The 17620-nt window shown below is 38.1% G+C and overlaps 1 protein-coding gene across 1 annotated transcript in view; it reads left to right on the top strand.

Moving 5' to 3' along the window:
• fndc7b (fibronectin type III domain containing 7b) overlaps window positions 1-17620 on the top strand; it is a 42228-nt gene that overhangs the window by 4849 nt on the left and 19759 nt on the right. The window contains exons 9-28 of the mRNA XM_088598383.1: window positions 702-962; window positions 1223-1483; window positions 2285-2545; window positions 2792-3049; window positions 3213-3473; window positions 4096-4356; window positions 4508-4768; window positions 5621-5881; window positions 6793-7053; window positions 7173-7433; window positions 7705-7965; window positions 8337-8594; window positions 12064-12324; window positions 12793-13053; window positions 13591-13851; window positions 13964-14227; window positions 15053-15313; window positions 15745-16008; window positions 16123-16383; window positions 16745-17005. Coding sequence (XP_088454509.1) covers window positions 702-962; window positions 1223-1483; window positions 2285-2545; window positions 2792-3049; window positions 3213-3473; window positions 4096-4356; window positions 4508-4768; window positions 5621-5881; window positions 6793-7053; window positions 7173-7433; window positions 7705-7965; window positions 8337-8594; window positions 12064-12324; window positions 12793-13053; window positions 13591-13851; window positions 13964-14227; window positions 15053-15313; window positions 15745-16008; window positions 16123-16383; window positions 16745-17005 — 5220 coding nt within the window. The remainder of the gene's footprint in view (window positions 1-701; window positions 963-1222; window positions 1484-2284; window positions 2546-2791; window positions 3050-3212; window positions 3474-4095; window positions 4357-4507; window positions 4769-5620; window positions 5882-6792; window positions 7054-7172; window positions 7434-7704; window positions 7966-8336; window positions 8595-12063; window positions 12325-12792; window positions 13054-13590; window positions 13852-13963; window positions 14228-15052; window positions 15314-15744; window positions 16009-16122; window positions 16384-16744; window positions 17006-17620) is intronic.

The following is a 17620-nucleotide window of genomic DNA, read 5'->3' as shown; positions in this document are numbered from 1 at the left end:
TCGAGCTGAAACTGCAGTGCTAACCACCAGACCTCTATGCTGAAGCAAGAGTAGTGTCCACTGAAGCCAGATTTTTCTCACTGAATTTATTGCATAGTGCTCTTTCTTAGTTTTTCATCTTAGTTTTTTTCAGTTTGCAAGGGTGTCTCATGAAATGTTTTATACAGGCTGCAATGGCACCGTGTTCTAGTCTAGCCTGAAGTAGGAATATAAATCAATTCTGTTTCAAAGCCAAAAGGTCTCTTTTTCCATTTGATGCTTCTGAAATATGAGTACCTGTTTTCTGATCTGTAAAAATCTTGCATTTCTTAAAGGCAGCTGTCATCTACAAATGTATATTTAGTTGCTCTTTGTGTCTTGGGCACAAAGATGTCTAAAAGAATTGAAGTATTGAATCCATATTAAAAATACAGATTCAAAGCAATAACATTTGGACAAAAATACCAGTTTTGGTTCGGAATACTTTACTTTCCCTTGTATGGTAGCAAAAAATGAAGTGGATATCGGTTTTGCCATTTTCTTCTAAACGTTGTCAAAACAGTTTGTCGAGTGATTAGTGAATTTGTACCCTTTGTGGATTAACAAAGAACACTTGTATGAATGAGCTGTCTTTTTATCAGTAGCTAATGGGGTTAAAAAACAAATTATTTCCAACAAACAGAGTGGGATCATTTAAAACAGCGGAATGTTTTCTCTTCCAGTGCCCTGCACACCTAGAAATGTCACTGTAGATTCTGACTGCAGTTCCAACTCTTTCTTTGTGAGCTGGGACTACAGCAGAGGAGCTCTGTTCTACATAACCACTGCGGAGGATTCTGAAGGCAACCAGTATAACTGCAAAGATATTAGCACACAGTGCCAAATCAAGAATCTGAGGTGCGGCCACTCCTACTCTGTCTTTGTCATAGCAACCAACTTCATGTGCAATAGCTCAGAGAGTTCCCGTATAACAGTTGAAACAGGTAATTTCCTTATACCAGTAAATCTTCTGTTTAGGCATATCATTTTAAACCACCATTTTTTAAAAATCCTCTTTTCTCTGCTATTATCTGCTGCCAATTTCACTAAAATCAGTATATGAGAGTAAGTATATGATAAAGACTGTACCTTCTTAGTTATCTGCCCCTGATGTCCCCCGTCCCTGGCAAGCAATATATCTGGTTCAGAGGCTGGAACTGTATTATTTTTTTCTTGAGCTTGTTTTCGTTGTTTTATTTTCTAGCACCATGTTCTCCTGAATCTGTCGATGTATTCCTTGACTGTGCTGCAAATCATGCTTTGATAATATGGCAAAATATTCAGGGACGCAATACCTATACAGCTATGATTGAAGACAAAAGTGGGAGTACCCTTAACTGCAGCACACTCAGCAACAACTGTTACATTTCTGGACTGAAATGTGGGCAAGTGTATTCAGTCTTTGTAATCCAGCATAATGGGAAGTGTGCAAGTCCACCATCAAAAGCCATTAAGATGAATTCAGGTGTGTATGCATGTGTAGTGCAACACTGCCAAGGACACTACATTCATATAGTGAGCCTCTTAGACTGGTCCCAGGCATCGAACACAAAGAGAGCAATCCAGCCCAAAAACGATACTTTTTTAATGATGTGCAGTGCAGGTAAATAAGAAGACAAAACAAACTGATAGAGCTCAAGAAAAGCTAAGTTATCTTCCACGGCAGTTGTTTTTATCAATAACCGGACACCTAAAATGCTTATTGGTATAAATAAATACCTCTGAACTTAAAAAAAAAATCACAGCTCAATATGCGTGAAATAGTCGGTCAGTCACTTCCCGAATATGTTCAGTGAGAGTGAACATGTTACTCAAAGCCACCACTAGGATTTCGTTCTATCATAAAACCTTTGACTTTAGATCATACGTCTTAGTTTGTGTGAAAAGAAACCATGCCATTTAGTAATTTTAATTCTCAAATATAGGTTTAAGCAACCTGTCAGTTAAAAATCCACATAGAGTTGTGTTAAAAAGAAGGAAAAACTTTAAGAGAAAAATTAATGTAATGTAATGTAATTAAAAAATACAAGACATAATTCAAAATGTTTAATTGCTACAACCTATTACTGTACTATATAAATGCTACATAAGGATACAAAGGCAAAAAACATTATACATGTACTGTTAACCCTGTCTTATAGCAGTTACAAATGTTTATCAATGGTTCTTCTTTCTTTAAGAAAATATTAATTTATGGCTTGATGGCCATATCAATAATCAGCAGTCAAATGAAATGATTTTTTATGTTCTTTCCTCTTTCTCTTAGTTCCTTGTGGTCCTGAAAATGTTAAAACGTATGTGAACTGTGGAATGGGAACCATGATGGTGGATTGGGATATTGAAATTGGGGCTGAGAGCTACCAAACCATAGTGGCTGCTGGAAATGGGGAGAGTAAATATTGCAGCTCCGCTGAAACTAACTGTGAAGTCAGGGATCTGGAGTGTGGGCAGTCCTATACTGTTGTGGTGATGTCATTGAATGGCACATGCCAAAGTTTGCCAAGCAGGGATGTAATTGTTCAAGGAGGTAGGCACATCATCTGCCTTGATCTGATATAATATTTTTTTAGATCTGTATCACAACAACAATTACCTACTCTTCAATATTTTGCTGTTAAGTGCTATTTAAAATATGAGTCAATTTTCCATTTAGCTAGCATGGTCTTGATGTAAGGCCAAAATAATGTGTGTCCTTAAATTCCATGTTTTAAGTTTGAGAAATTTTAATCACAGGAACAATAACTACACCTAACAGGATTTTTTGTGCTCTTAGCTCCGTGTGTCCCTCAGAATGTTACGGCAGAGCTTAGCTGTTCTGGGAACACGGCCGTGATAAGCTGGGAGGAAGGAAAAGGCGCCAAATACTACAGAGCCTCAGCAGTGGGAGAAACCGGACACAAAGCCAAATGTACCTCTAATAACACTGCTTGCAGCATCCCAAACCTACTCTGTAGTGAGAACTACACTGTGGCAGTGACTGCATCAGACAATTGTACAAGCCTTCCAAGCTCAATATTCAACTTCCAGACAGGTATGAAGCTCTGTCTGTAATATTAGTTTGTGGTTCCGATTTGTAGGTTAAATGTTTTGTGTGAAGGGCTGATGCAAACAGATGAAGCTCCCAAAAGTCTCAGAAGTTTCAAAATCATATTCAAAGGATAAATTAATTACGTTTAATATGCCTCTACTTACAGCTCCTTGCCCTCCAGTAAATATTGAAGGCTGGATAGACTGTACAAACAACACAGCCTTCATTTCCTGGGATCCCAGCAAGAATGCAAAAGCCTACAGGGTCAGAGCTGTTGGAACTAGCGGACACACTTCATCATGTAACAGCACCAAACCTAACTGCCAGTTAAGGGACCTTCACTGTGGTCAGGAGTATACATTCACTGTTATAGCAACAGATGGACATTGTGACAGTAATGAGAGTCTACCATACAAACAAGAAACAGGTAATGAGTAATACTTTCAGTGAATTTTAGATGCTTTTTGCTCTTAATACACAACCCTTATATTATTTAGTCCTGGCACTCCTTTCGGGAGTATCGGGAGTATCATGTCTTCTGTCACCACTTTGATGTCCCAGATGTGGTGAGTTCACTATCTTACTATAACTGAGATTCCCCAAACTCCAATTGGCAGAGCACTGCCAGTAAAAGATTGGGGTTAGTTAATCAGAGTTCTCTCGGCTCCTTAACGAAACGGTGACTCCTGCTACCTTCTGGGTGCCGGCAGGATTGCAGCGATGTAAATGAGAGACACTGTTCCTCCATTTACTGTTTGTTCTCCTGTAAAGCTTGCATGCCGTCAAGAGATGATTAACTCTAGTGGGCGGTAAGGTCTGGGCAGCATGGTTTTTCCCCATGCATACCTGGAATTCCTGGGAAGTATGGAAAGTTTTGCTGAGGGTCAAGATGTTTTAATTTAATTATTGTTTTAATTTAAAAATACAAAAATGTACATTAAAAAAATAATCCCTATATACTTAAATTCAAGTTGATGAGAGAGGGAGGAATGGCTTTGTCTGAACTGTATGTGATCATCGGAGTGCTAATCATATGTTTATTGTTCCAGCTCCCTGTGCTCCAAAGAATGTTGAGAAAATCCTTTACTGTAATTCTAACATCCTGCTGCTCTACTGGGACCCTAGTCTAACAGCTCTGAATTACACTGCTGCAGTGCAGGGCCCCAGTGGGTCGGCACACTCTTGCATTACTAGCGATACCAGCTGCAATTTCAGACAGCTTCAGTGTGGACGCCAGTACACAGCCACAGTGAAAGCATATAACAAGAATTGCAGCAGCCCAAATAGCATCACTACCACTGTAAAAACAGGTTGGTTTAAATTAATTCAATAGAGAATAGCATAGGAATACATATTTAATGCCAAAGGCATGCCATGGCACTTAAAAAGTAGACCTTTGCCAAGTTATGTATCATTTGGCATGCTAAATGGGATTTTATTAATGTGTTGTTTTTTTCTTAGTGCCATGCATTCCCCAGAATGTGAGAGGTGATTTAGACCACACCGGCAACTTCCTTGTGGCGTCGTGGAGTAACACTTCAGGAGCAACGGTCTACATAGCTGTGGTGACTGGGCCGGATAGCTATATGGAAACCTGCTCCACAGCAAACTTGACCTGCACATTTGGCAACCTGAAATGTGCTGAACAGTACGACATTACTGTGTCTGCTGGAAATGACCAGTGCAACAGCACCCAGAGCTACCCTGCATCTTTATTAACAGGTGCTAGAACTGTTGTGCAAGATTTGGGAATTTGTGCAAAGAAAGGAATGGGGCCATTTCTAGGATAATTAACCAAGTACCAGTTTGCATTAGTCCATAGTTCGCTGGGTAGAACCTGGCTTTTTACCAGAAACAAAAATAAGAAAAAATCCACATAAGAGGTCATAACCAGTGCTGCCAAGTCTACTTAAGTCATGGATTGGTATTGTTTTACTTGAAGAACATATTTATTTTATTTTTAAAGGGATGAGTGGGTGACAATAGGTGTGGTTTCAGTGATTAATGACTAAGAAATTTGATCAGAAAACACCCTACTTCTCCCTACCCTCCTGTCTTCACCTACAAAAAATATAGTTTACACACTCCAGTGCCTCTTCAATGACTTGGGCTTGATTAAAAAGGCAGTAAAACCTGTATTTACACAGCACCAAAGAGCAAACAGCGTTATGCCAACTTTAAACAGGTTCAATTCTTTTTGCCAATTCAAACAGGTTAGTTCTCTACTACTAAAAAAATGAAGCTAGTATCGATGCCAGTTTTTCAGCTATAAATATCTAATAATATCATTCAAATTATAAAACATAGTATATTTGGCATTTAGTACTGAAACAAATCAGAAAAACATTTATATGTATATATGTATATATATGCATTTATATGTTAATATGTAGTTTATAGCCTATTTCTAAAACTAAGCATTGGCTGTTTTTAATTAATATTGTAAACTAAATTGAAATAACAAGTTCTATTTTAATACCTTTTTACTGCTGTTAATTGTTTTACCTGTGTTTTTTCCTTCTTTCTGTTCTTGATGTTTGTTTTAAAGTTAGTATTTTTTTCTTGTTTTAACAGCCCCTTGTGAGCCACAGAATCTAAACCTTAACTTTGACTGTGCCTCCAATATTGCCATTGTGTCCTGGGAGACCAGCATAGGAGCAAAGAACTACACAGTTCTAGCGGAGGGACAGAACAGTCATCTAGCTTCCTGCCAGACCAGTGACACTTTCTGTCGGCTCAGCCTACTAGACTGTGGGCAGCTGTACAATGTGACAGTGCTGGCAGATAACGGCAAATCTAACAGCTCATCACAAACAAGTCTCATTTTAGAAACAGGTGGGCTTGGGCTTTTTGGGAAAATATGATGTGTCTTCCTTACAGCATACACTGCATTGTTCAGTTATGTCTTGTAATGTGCTCACTATATTGTTACCGCTGAAAACACGCAGACTCCTGTGTTCTTTGAATTAATAGAATGGATTGACCATGTAATGTCACCTGATTACTTGAATTCTGCAAATATAGAGAGCTAGGCTATTACTTATTGAAGTCTGTGACTTATCCAGCAGCCAATCGCTAATTGCAAACCTGATAAAAACAGCTTATTTTCTATTAGAGGCTTCTTGCATTTATTAAATAGAAGGCCACCATCATGTACTAGGATGCTGAATTTGCGTTATTCGTATGAGCAATTAAGTGACAGTGGTTAGCATTATTGGCAGCTCTTGGGTCCTGGGTGTTTGTGTGGGTTTCCTCCGGGTGCTGTCTGGGTTCCTCCCACAGTCAGACAGGTAGGTTAATAGGCTGCTTGAAGAATTGGCTCTAGGTGTGTGTGTGTGTGCATGTTTGTGTCTACCTTGCTATGGAAAGGTATCCCATCTGGGGTGTACCCTGCCTTGAGCCTATTGCTTGCCAGGAAAGGCTCTGGCTCCCCTGCGACCCTGTATTGGAAGAAGAGGATAGAAATTGGATGAATGGATTCAGACAATTTTCAGACAGTTTTATTTTTATATAATGCAGTCTTTCAGTTTTTTTATTGAGGCATAGTAGTATTACAGTAAGTAGAACTGGATTAGATTTTATTTGTGTTAATTAATTAACTATGTCATTCTTTTTGCCCTTCTTGCATCGTTCTTTGGCATTTATTACCAAGGTGTCATTTCAGCGCATGCAAATTGTTGACTGCTTTATCACGATATAGACTACCAGCTTAAAGGAATCTGCTTTTTCTTTGTTTCTCTTTTAAGCTCCCTGTGCTCCACACAATGTACAAGCTTCTCTGGTGTGTGCAAACAATACTGCCGTTGTATCATGGGATTCTAGTGCTGGCGCAGAGTCCTACACTGTGACTGCTCAGGGGTGGAATGGACACACCACATCTTGCAGTTCTAACAGCACAAACTGTTACATCTCTCACCTACAGTGTGGAGTGATGTATGATATCACAGTGATACCCCTAAGGGACAACTGTGCAGGATTCCAAAGCAGCACTTTCAGGTTCAATGCAGGTACAGCTCAGAACTTGAAATCCTACAAGCATAAATTAAAGTACTTACAGGCTTTAAAGATCTGTCTTTGTTTAGAGCTTTACCCTGGCAATTCTCAAAATTATGACCTTGTTTTGCAGGTCCTTGCCCCCCTTCGAATGTTGACGGCAGACTTGATTGTTACACCAATATCGGTTCTGTGTCCTGGGCCTTTGATCCACAAGTAGAGATGTATTTTGCCACTGCCACTGGCCAGGATGGACATACTCATACGTGCAATTCCAGTAGAGCCAATTGTTCTTTCACAGACCTCCACTGTGGAGAATCATATATAATCACTGCTGTAGCACGAGAGAGAAACTGCAGCAGTGCACCAAGCTCTGGCTTTAAGATTAAAACAGGTAACCCAAGTTCTGTTTTTGCAGTACAGGGGTTGTGACCTAGAATCATATGCTAAAAATTGTGTAAATAAAGAAGTCTTTTCTTTTTCACAAAACATGTGAAGTTTATCACACAGGAAACTCAATTATATTTAAATGTTTCTAACCTATAGAGTCAAGGACTGATACAATATTGAGTAATGGAATTTTGTTAACTTATTTGTTCTCAGTAGCACTATAAGAGTTGAGTCAAGTGCAGTTTATCTTATTTCTTTACTCATTGTTTCTTCAGCACCATGTCCTCCAAGGAATCTGGATGGACAGGTCTTCTGTGCCCAAAATATTATGTCATTCATGTGGGATGGAATTACTGGAGCAAAGTCCTACTTTTTGTCTTCTAAAAGTCTGGATGGCACCATTACCATGTACATGACAATGGACACCTCTTACTATCTCTCTGGACTGCAGTGTGGGCAGCATTATTCCTTTAGAGTCACATCTCTGGATGGAACATGCAACAGCAGCCTGAGCAACTCTCTGGAATTGAACACAGGTAGCTGCTGAATTTAAGATATACTAACGCTGATAACAGATCTACACATTTTCAATTGAAAGTAATTTGTTTACTGTCAGTTCATTGAAATGTTCATGAAGAAGAGTAAATGAAATGTGTATGAAGTAAATAAAGGTGTATGAATGATATCAAATCTGTCAATCACAAATTGCAAACTAAATAATTGATGGTATGTTTCCAGTGGATAGAATTAGAAAACTTTGGTAAATAGAAAACATTAATCCAGTGTTCTTTTTGGCATTTGTAATCGATGTGTTGAAGATTTCAGTTAATCCACCAGCTGCTGTAGCAACTGGAATTGTGTAGTAGCTTTGTGTGTTGATGAACCCTTCCTAATTTTATATCTACAGCACCATGTCCACCTAGAAATGTAGGTGCAAATGTGGATTGTGGAAGCAATAAAGTAGTGATCTCCTGGGACAGGAGTGAGGGCGTGATGTCCTACACAGCCATAGCTGAAGGATCCCATGGGCACAAGACCTCCTGCACCACCAACAGCACTTCCTGTGTAGTTAAGATGGACTGCGGGCGTTCGTATATAGTCACTGTAATATCCACCTCTGCCACCTGCAACAGTTCTCTAGAGTCAAGCATTCAGGTTGAATCAGGTAATAAATAACAACGAAGACTTTAAATATCATTCTCTGAGTAAAATTATTTTAGATTTAAATTTCATTTGATTTTATTCTGACATTTCAGTGTTCAATTACATTTTTAATGTTTTATTTTTTGTAAATGAACATTTTTTGCACATAGTCTTGATCTTATAGAAAACTGTCTGTAAATAATTTATCAATTTAAAGTTGATAGACGTCCAACAGGACTTAGCTAAACTAAGAAAAAGCAAAATCCCTATGGAGCATCAAAACTATTGTTTTAAGTAATCAGTGGCATTGAAAGGTGCAAGACTTAATCTTACCACCATGTGAACTGATTTCATTAGATCTCAGAATCTAAACAAGACCAAGGAAGACCAAGGAAAAACAAGGTTTTGCTGTATGCAGTAGTGGTAAACAGAAGATGATGCATTTCTCTCTCTACCAAAATTTTCAAAACAATACCTCAGTACTGTAACAAGGGACTCTGTTCTGCAGGAGTTTGAGATACTTTGTATGAGATACTGAAGATCTGACTGCTCAGTCATTAAAGGTACTATAGTAGCACAATAAAATTCATAAGAGTTAGGATGTTAACCTGAGACTCATAGCTAAATTATATTTTAGGCTTTCTGATAGATTCCCTTTGTTTTGTAGTGTGGCCAAGTGTAGAGAATCACATTAACCCCCTTTTATATAACCCGAATTAATAATACTGGGCCAACTTCGCTTCTCTTAAAATTTTTAACCTCTGATTGGTCCATCACTGGCATGCCTATCACCTTCTTGTCCCTTATGAGCAGTAGCAGGGGAACTTTACTTGATTTGGTCAATCCCGTTTGGCCAGACTCCCTCTAGCGTTTTCATTACCCTACCTGGGGGGCGACATGGCAACAACCAAGGCTAATTCTTTTCAGAGCTTTCCTCTTTTCTCAATAACCTTTTTAATAACATGAAGACTCCCCATGAGACTAGAACCCTGCAGTCTCACTGTGAGACTGTACTAATCAAAAGTCTCCTTGCGAGACTCCGCTAACCAGGAGTCACTCGGTACTGAATACAATAATATCCCCCCTGCGGATTGCTACTGAAATTGGCCCCTTCCGGGACTGATCTTTCACTCACTCAGATGTCTTCCTCTGAGACAGTTTAAGCGTTTAACCCAAAGGTGAGCAGATAACCGCCTTCAACCCCTTGTACCCTTATGTAGGGAAAAATGGATTCTAAACAGGTGAAGCCAATCTACTATTAGACTTCTGCACATTTATATACTTAATTTTCTCACTTGTTTTGGAGTGTCTTGACTCCACCCCCTGGTGACATAACCTAGTTTTAATGCTCCAGATGTGGCTGCTCTCTTAAAGGCATGACCAATTTTCTAATTTTCTGTCTTTCTAAAGTTCCTCTTTGGTTATGCTTTGGTAGAGAGCTTTGAGATGGAAAGCCTTGTATAAATGCAAAAGTATAAGGAAAATACAATTTTTACATTTTTCTCAGTTACTGTAGTACAGTTATTTTTTATGCTTGATTTGCTTCACTCTTGTTTTTATTATGCATGGTGTGCTGAAAAGTAGGTTAGTTAATTAATCATGTACAGCAGTGAGTTTTCTTACAGGATTTACATTGCAGCAGTTGAGTTTAAATGCCTTGCAGTCTTTAGTTGGGAAATGTGCATTTTCACTTCGTACACTTTTTTGCACATGAATGTACCCAACAAATATTATTTTCTTTTCGAAGTATGAATTAACTAACTTAAGTATATTCTGGAATTTTCTTCTGTCATTTGTGTTAGAAAGTACATTATAATATTTTTGTTCAGTGTTTTTACGCAGATATATGTTTTTATGTAAATTGAGAGCAAACTCTTGTTAATAATGGGGACATACCTAAGAGGCTTAAATCAATGCAGCAGAGTGTAGTGATGATGGTTTGTGTTTACTGGAACAATTAGAAGCTAGAAGATTAAATTGCGAGAGTACTTTTATGAGTACTAAGAATCCATCAAACACAACTTATTTGAGCACAGACACATGGATTTTAAGAATACAACATTGATTTTCATTAATGCAGATATTAAAATGTGCAAAATAACCAATATAATAGTGATATAATGTATAATATATAATGTCTATAACAGGATTAAGGTATGATGACTATAACCGAGTTATTAGTCAACTTGTAAATGTTCATTGTTATATATACTGTAAACCCACTCTAATGATAAGTAATGCTCAATTACTATATGGAATTAGTACTTCTCAAAGATATACTCATTTGGAACAAAAGGTTAATTCTTGAACATTACAATGTGAATATGTACATATATACTTTTGGACTTATGCACTAGCATAGGTTTAGTTCAGGTGAAGTTTGAAAATCTCAAGAGAGAAAGGATGCTGCATTCCAGTTCAGAGCTGTTGTCTTCTGAGTGTGTGTCAAGGATGTCCTGTAGTGCAAGAAGAGGAAAGTGGTAGTGTCGCACTAAGACTTTTCTAGAATGCATACACAAGAGAAGTCAGAGCTTGAGTTTGTTTGCAAGTCGAGTAATTCTGAAAGTATGCAAGTCCTTCGTTGTAGCAGCTACTCCATATATTCCATGATATTCAGAAGTGTTGAGAGAAGTCCATCTGTATTATTTCTTTGATCAGGCGAAATTACAATTGGGAGAACTTTTCATGGGCCATCTCCCAACAGCTCCAGCAGCTCAAGGTTGAGATTCTCAAATTTCTGAACAACAATTTTTAAAGTCCATAAATCACAACACCTGATTGGTCGTGATATAATCAGGTGTAATTTTCATCCCCAGTAAGTTCCCCAGTAAGTTCAACATCAGTAGGTTATTGACAGTGGTCTGCGGCTAGGGACCTCCAGTCTTGAGTTGCAGGCAAGGAGGCACGAATGTAAGCAGTTCATCAATGAAAATGTCAATTGGACCCAATTTATGATGTCCCTGCATGTATCCAAAATCCAGTGTATCATTCATTTCTTACCAACATTCCTAAGAAAATGGCTCACAGGAGCTAAGATGTGCCAGGTTCATTTTCAGTTTAAGGAAACAGAAAGATGATTTTGAAAATTCTAAGCACTTAATATAAGCATATGTAAGTCATAGCCTTGCTGCTACAAGAGAAAAGCAATGAAATAAAAAAAAGAAAATACAACTGAGAATTTAAATACAATGGTACAAGATGATGTTAACAAGTGAATACTAATTAAGAAGTATAAAACGGCAATTATCTAACCAATTAATTAAACATTTGAAAACACCCTTGGATACAAAGGTATCCAGATAGTTTCTGGTTATTTGGATAGTTTCTGGTCAGTCAGAAGTGGCAAATTAAAATTAGTTGCACCTAAAAACAGAAGCCTATGGGAGGACGTTGTTTGCTTAATTTTTTATTTCTTCACACATCATTCAGTCACTAAAGCAGGTCTTCTGCATTGTTGTACATTTTCAACGAACGTTTCTATTCCTTTATAGCACCATGCCTCCCGGAGAATGTCGAAGCCGTGTTGAACTGCGATACCGATGTTTTATCAGTGAAGTGGAACGAGAGTGTTGGGTCTGACCTTTACACTGCACTGGCCATTGGCAGTGATGGTTTTCGTGCGTCGTGCAATACCACCGACACAAAGTGCAACATCACAGACCTGGAGTGCGGTCAGACATATGGCATAGCTGTCACTACATCATCCGTCAAATGCAGCCTCATAAAAGGCTCCGATTATAAAATCCAATCAGGTACAAATATAACTATGCTACAATGCAATTACAATGTTTATGTAAAGTTATTTCAGAACACCTGACTATAATGATAGCCATTAAAATTTGGAAGCCATTATTGCACTCTGTTAATTATTCATTATTAACACTTTTAATTATTATTATACTCCCGTTTTGCTCCTATATTTTAGGATAGGCATGCCAATCCTTCCCAAGTTATCACATATGTTATAACTTTCAGTTTTGATTATGAAGTCTGTTGTATGTATTATATGATGTTATTTGGTTCCTATTTTGGCCCAATTACTTCATTCGTTCCATCTTGAGAACAGATTCTTACATGAAGCTAGTTAAAGTAAAAACCTGTATACAGTTTGTCCCCGAAAAAAGCACCTGGACAAGCTGGAATTTATGCTTCATCTGCCTATTCTGATTTAGGAATCAATGCAAGTACTGACATCTTATGTCTTTGTTTCATGTCTGCAGCCCCTTGTCCCCCCAAAAACACATCTGCAAACCTCAACTGCAGCTCAAATATTGTCTCTGTGTCATGGGATAGGGGTAGAGCTACAGAGCTGTACAGTGTCACAGCAGAAGGAAGACTGGGAGAAATAGAAACCTGCAACACCAGTGGCACAAACTGTAGCTTCACTCATCTCAGGTGTGGTCAGAGATACAGCTTTAGTGTGGTGGGGATCACAAATCAATGTAGAAGTTTAATAGACTCAGCAATGGACCTTGCAACAGGTATGTCCCTCCTTTTATAATATAGACAAATTCAAGGCAAACTAAAACAAAAAATGAAAAAGAATACTCAGCTACTCATCAATTCTTAAATTGGATTTATTACAATCCTTATTAAGGTATATAATGAACCACACACTGAAGTTTATATTCACATAAAGTAAATTCAGAATATAAAATGTATGCAGTGCGTATGCTCACAAATATATTTTAATTCTTGAAAAAGCAAATTTAATACTGATTTATTAATGAAATTACAGCCACTCCCAGTTTGCAAGGGTAATTCCTTGCAGTAAGATTTTTTTTTAAAGTACAATCAGGGCAATAAGAATGCAGTGTCCTAGTTTTCTAAGTTAACTTGGATATAGCAAAATACATGCTTCTAAGTCACTGAAGCAACAAGTGCACTGATGTTAGTTAAATGAAAATTATATTCATGGGAACTTGATAGATGATTAATGCCTTGTACACCATGATCCATTTATGCACCTGCCTGGAGTTTTTTATACATAAGTCTCAAAAGTCTTTTTTTTTCTTTAGTTCCTTGTGTCCCAACCAATTTAGACCCCAGACGAGATTGTGACACCAACATAGTTGCGATCACATGGGATGCTGCTGCTGGAGCCACCGGGTACATAGCTGAAGCAGAGAGCAACCAAGGACACAGAACATCCTGCAACAGTCCAGACACTCATTGTTCAATTAATGACATGAAGTGTGGTCAGGAGTACTCCATCGTGATTGTATCAATGGATGCCAACTGTGCTAGCCAGATAAGCACCCCTGCTAAAGTTTCAACAGGTACAGTTTTAACTACACATTTTTTCCCCAGTTGTACTTTTTAACTTTTCTTTTCCAGAAGAGTTATGGGTCTATTTGTGGATTTCTGAATTTACCTTTTGTGTGCTTACAGCTCCATGTCCGAATACTAATCTTCAAGCATCCGTAGACTGTCCCACCAATGTGGCAGCAATTTCATGGACTCCAGGAAATGGCTCAGACTCCTATGAAGCAATGGCGGAGTGCTTTAGCATTGGACACAGGGCAGTCTGCAACACGACAGGCTCATCTTGCAACATCAGCACGTTGCAGTGTGGGAAGAGATACACTGTGAGCGTCACTGGGGAGGGCAATGGGTGCAGAAGCCCCGTGGGTTCGTGGGTTGCGATCCACACCGGTAAGACTCAGATAAACATTAATGTACGTCCGTAGTTACCTTACTCTGAGTATCTTCTACAGTCAGAAAGTTGTTTTCCCACAAAACTTCAGTGGTAAAATTTATACTGCACAATTTTGAGGCATGCTCCTATTTTTATCAGTCCTAATGGTTTTATAACAAACATAAGAAAGTTTGGAAATTAAACGTTATTCAGGCTCTTGTTTAATTTTTAGCGGCTAAGTGATCCAAAGAGGTCAGACTATCTGGCTCGGTAGCTTCATACAATTCTCTCAACTCTGTGATTCCTTTTTCTATATATAGTTTATGTTCTTCCTAACTGCACATAACATTTTAGGCTTTGTATGTGTTGAATACTGTTTCAGTCTTACATACCCCATGATACTCACAATACTTGAGCAGTCCCCTTATCTACATAATTGTTTTCTAGCTATTAATCAGTTTTTAATAGAAATCCAAAAGGAATTTATGTCTATAAGATGGCTATACTTGCTGAAATCCCAGTCTTGTTCAGGTTATTTTGTATGATGCAGACAATATTTGTGTATGTATTAAAGGTATATTTTTGAAGTTCAATTCATAAGTCCAAATGATTAACAATGGAAAAGCAGGGAGATAAAAGAGCAACAAAATCCTTTTGTGGGTAATGGTCAGATTGAATACAAAGATGAGGTATAAACATATCAGTACAAAGATGAGATACGCAGTTCATAGATGAAACTGCCTCTTAAGATATTATAATACAAATATAAGCCCTGTTCACTGTGCAGTCGTACATGTAGTGCGTTGGAGCTTGCCTGATCTTTCAATTGCATGGTTTTCCAGCCCCATGTGCACCCACGCAGCTGAGAGTCCAGTTTTCATGTGGCTCCGACACAGTGGCTCTGTCCTGGAAAGCGGCTGAGGGGGCTGGCATGTACATGGCTTTAGCAGAAGGGAAAAACGGAGAAAAGCGAACGTGCAACAGCAGCACCACAGCCTGTAACATAACCAGCTTGCAGTGTGGAAAGAAGTACAATGTGTCAGTTATTGCATTTAATGGAGGGTGCATTGGAGGCCAAAGTGAGATCTACACCATTAAAACTGGTAATATGTTCTAACATCATTACTCAGAAAAGTATTTCTGTTGATATTTCTAGAAGGAAGTTGTAAGCAAATGTAGGCACCTGCTTGTACATTGCAAACTCTTCAAATGTACCTTGATCTTAGTATATCACTATAAATTGTATAATACAATTATCTTCCCCATAATGTTATTCATGAATTATTCTTTAGATGTTCATGAACAGCTTTTATAAGTGATTTGTGAATCAATATCATGTGAACTTTAGACAGACATGTATTGCCTGTCCAGGATCATTCATGAATTAATCGTAAGTGTGTTCCAATTTTTTAACTTTATGAATAGTCTTAGAGGAGAATTAAGACAATGGGCCTGAACATGAAAAACATGTTTTTTTCCAAATGTGCTGCCCCCTGGTTTGAATGTTTTAACGCTCATATCTCCTTATTTTCAGCCCCCTGTGTTCCTAAAAATGTTGAAACTCACCTGCAGTGTGACTCTGGGACTCTTTCAATAACCTGGCAGGATAGTGATGGAGCAAAATATTATTACACAACAGCTGAAAGGAGTGACGGGGAAGTTTTGACATGTTACTCTAAAAATAAAACCAACTGTACAATCCCTTATTTACATTGTGGAGATACATATAACATCACTGTTACAGCCGCTGATGAGTCCTGCAACTCATCCCATAGCCAACCAAAGACAATTACCACAGGTAATCCCAGTTGCTATGAAGGATTTGTGAATTAGGCTGTATTTCAAGCCTTTGAATTGGATAATAAATTCTACTTTTCTGGAGGAAAAGCTGAACTCTTTTATTTTGTTACAGCACCATGCCCTCCATCAGCGATAACTCACCACTTAGACTGCAACTCAAACATTGTCTCCATTTCGTGGGACACCAGCAGCTTGGGTGTAGAATACAGAGCCAAGGCGACAGAGGTTAATGGACACAGCTCTTCGTGTAACACATCGGATTCCAACTGTGCCATCACCGGTCTCCAGTGTGGAAAAGAGTATAATGTGACAGTTAGAGCAACTAACGATGGCTGCCTTGGCGCTCAAAGCTCAGGATATAGAATTAGAACAGGTAAGAATGAAATATTAAAAACTCATGTCCCTTTTGTCTTGTGCTAAATTATGACTGTGTTTTGTGCATTATAAACTGCTTTGGTTTTAATTTTAAAGAATTGGTTAAAATAAATGATATACAGATTTGCACATATATACTGTACACACATTGTCCACATACTGTAGGCACATATTAACCAAGTTATATTATATTAAGTATATATATATATTGTTTCCAGTTCATTGCTGTTAATAATCCAATGATTTTCTTACTTTTTTTCTTGCACTGTCTCATGAGATTCCTTATAAAATATTTGGAAAGAAAAAATATTGAAAATCATTCCGTCAGTTTATGGAATTGTGTTTTTTTGTTTCTATAGCTCCATGCACTCCTCAGCTTACAGATGTTGAAATCGACTGCCTGTCAGACATTGCTTTGCTTACTTGGGGTCAGGTCGATGGAGCAATGACGTACATAGCAACTGGAAAAGACAAACATGACAGAATATTCCAGTGCAACTCCAGTGACACCAGCTGTTCGATCATGGGCTTTAACTGTGGGCAACAGTACTCCTTCAGCGTGACAGCGTGGGATGATCTGTGCTCCAGTGAGCCTAGTAATGTTTTGGAATCTGAAACAGGTAAAGAAGTTAACTTAAAGATGATCTGCAGTCCCCATTTCTCAGTCCGGTAATTAAACCTCGGTAACAAATTAAATTAATTGAGGGTATCGCAAAATTTTACAAACTTGTACACGAATTAAGTGTAAAATCGTGAACTTTGTGAAAGTACTCTATGGTTGCCACGTAGCTGAAGGCAAACTGCTGGTCTTGCCAGAGGTGAAAGCAAGTGTTTGCACAAATTGCAAGAGTTTCTGGTAAAAGCAAACCTTCCTGCTCACTAGTTGCTGTAAGCAAATGAGAAACATGGTCTCCTAACAACTTTAATTATTATATTTAAGTTAGGTTTTAAGTTGCTCTTTTTTTTTGCAATGCTTAAAAGTATCTAGAAAATGTTGTCGGGTATTTATCGGTTTCAAGAAAATAATTACTATTAATAAAGCAGCAAAATAAACTTGGTCTAAAGCATGTTTACAATGTAATAGGGCTGCGTTTATATCATTAAGAGTTTTGTTGCCTTGTTCGGAATGGCAGACAACGATGGCAATATGGCGCAACACATATTGAAACGTCACCTCTTTTGTGATGTACAGTAAATTGGAGGTTGTACACGTTACTGTGTTTCATTGTGGTTTG

The sequence above is a fragment of the Lepisosteus platostomus genome, chromosome 11, assembly GCF_059453375.1.
Source record: "Lepisosteus platostomus isolate fLepPlt1 chromosome 11, fLepPlt1.hap1, whole genome shotgun sequence".
Taxonomy (NCBI): domain Eukaryota; kingdom Metazoa; phylum Chordata; class Actinopteri; order Semionotiformes; family Lepisosteidae; genus Lepisosteus; species Lepisosteus platostomus.
This window is presented reverse-complemented; position numbering and strand designations above follow the sequence as displayed.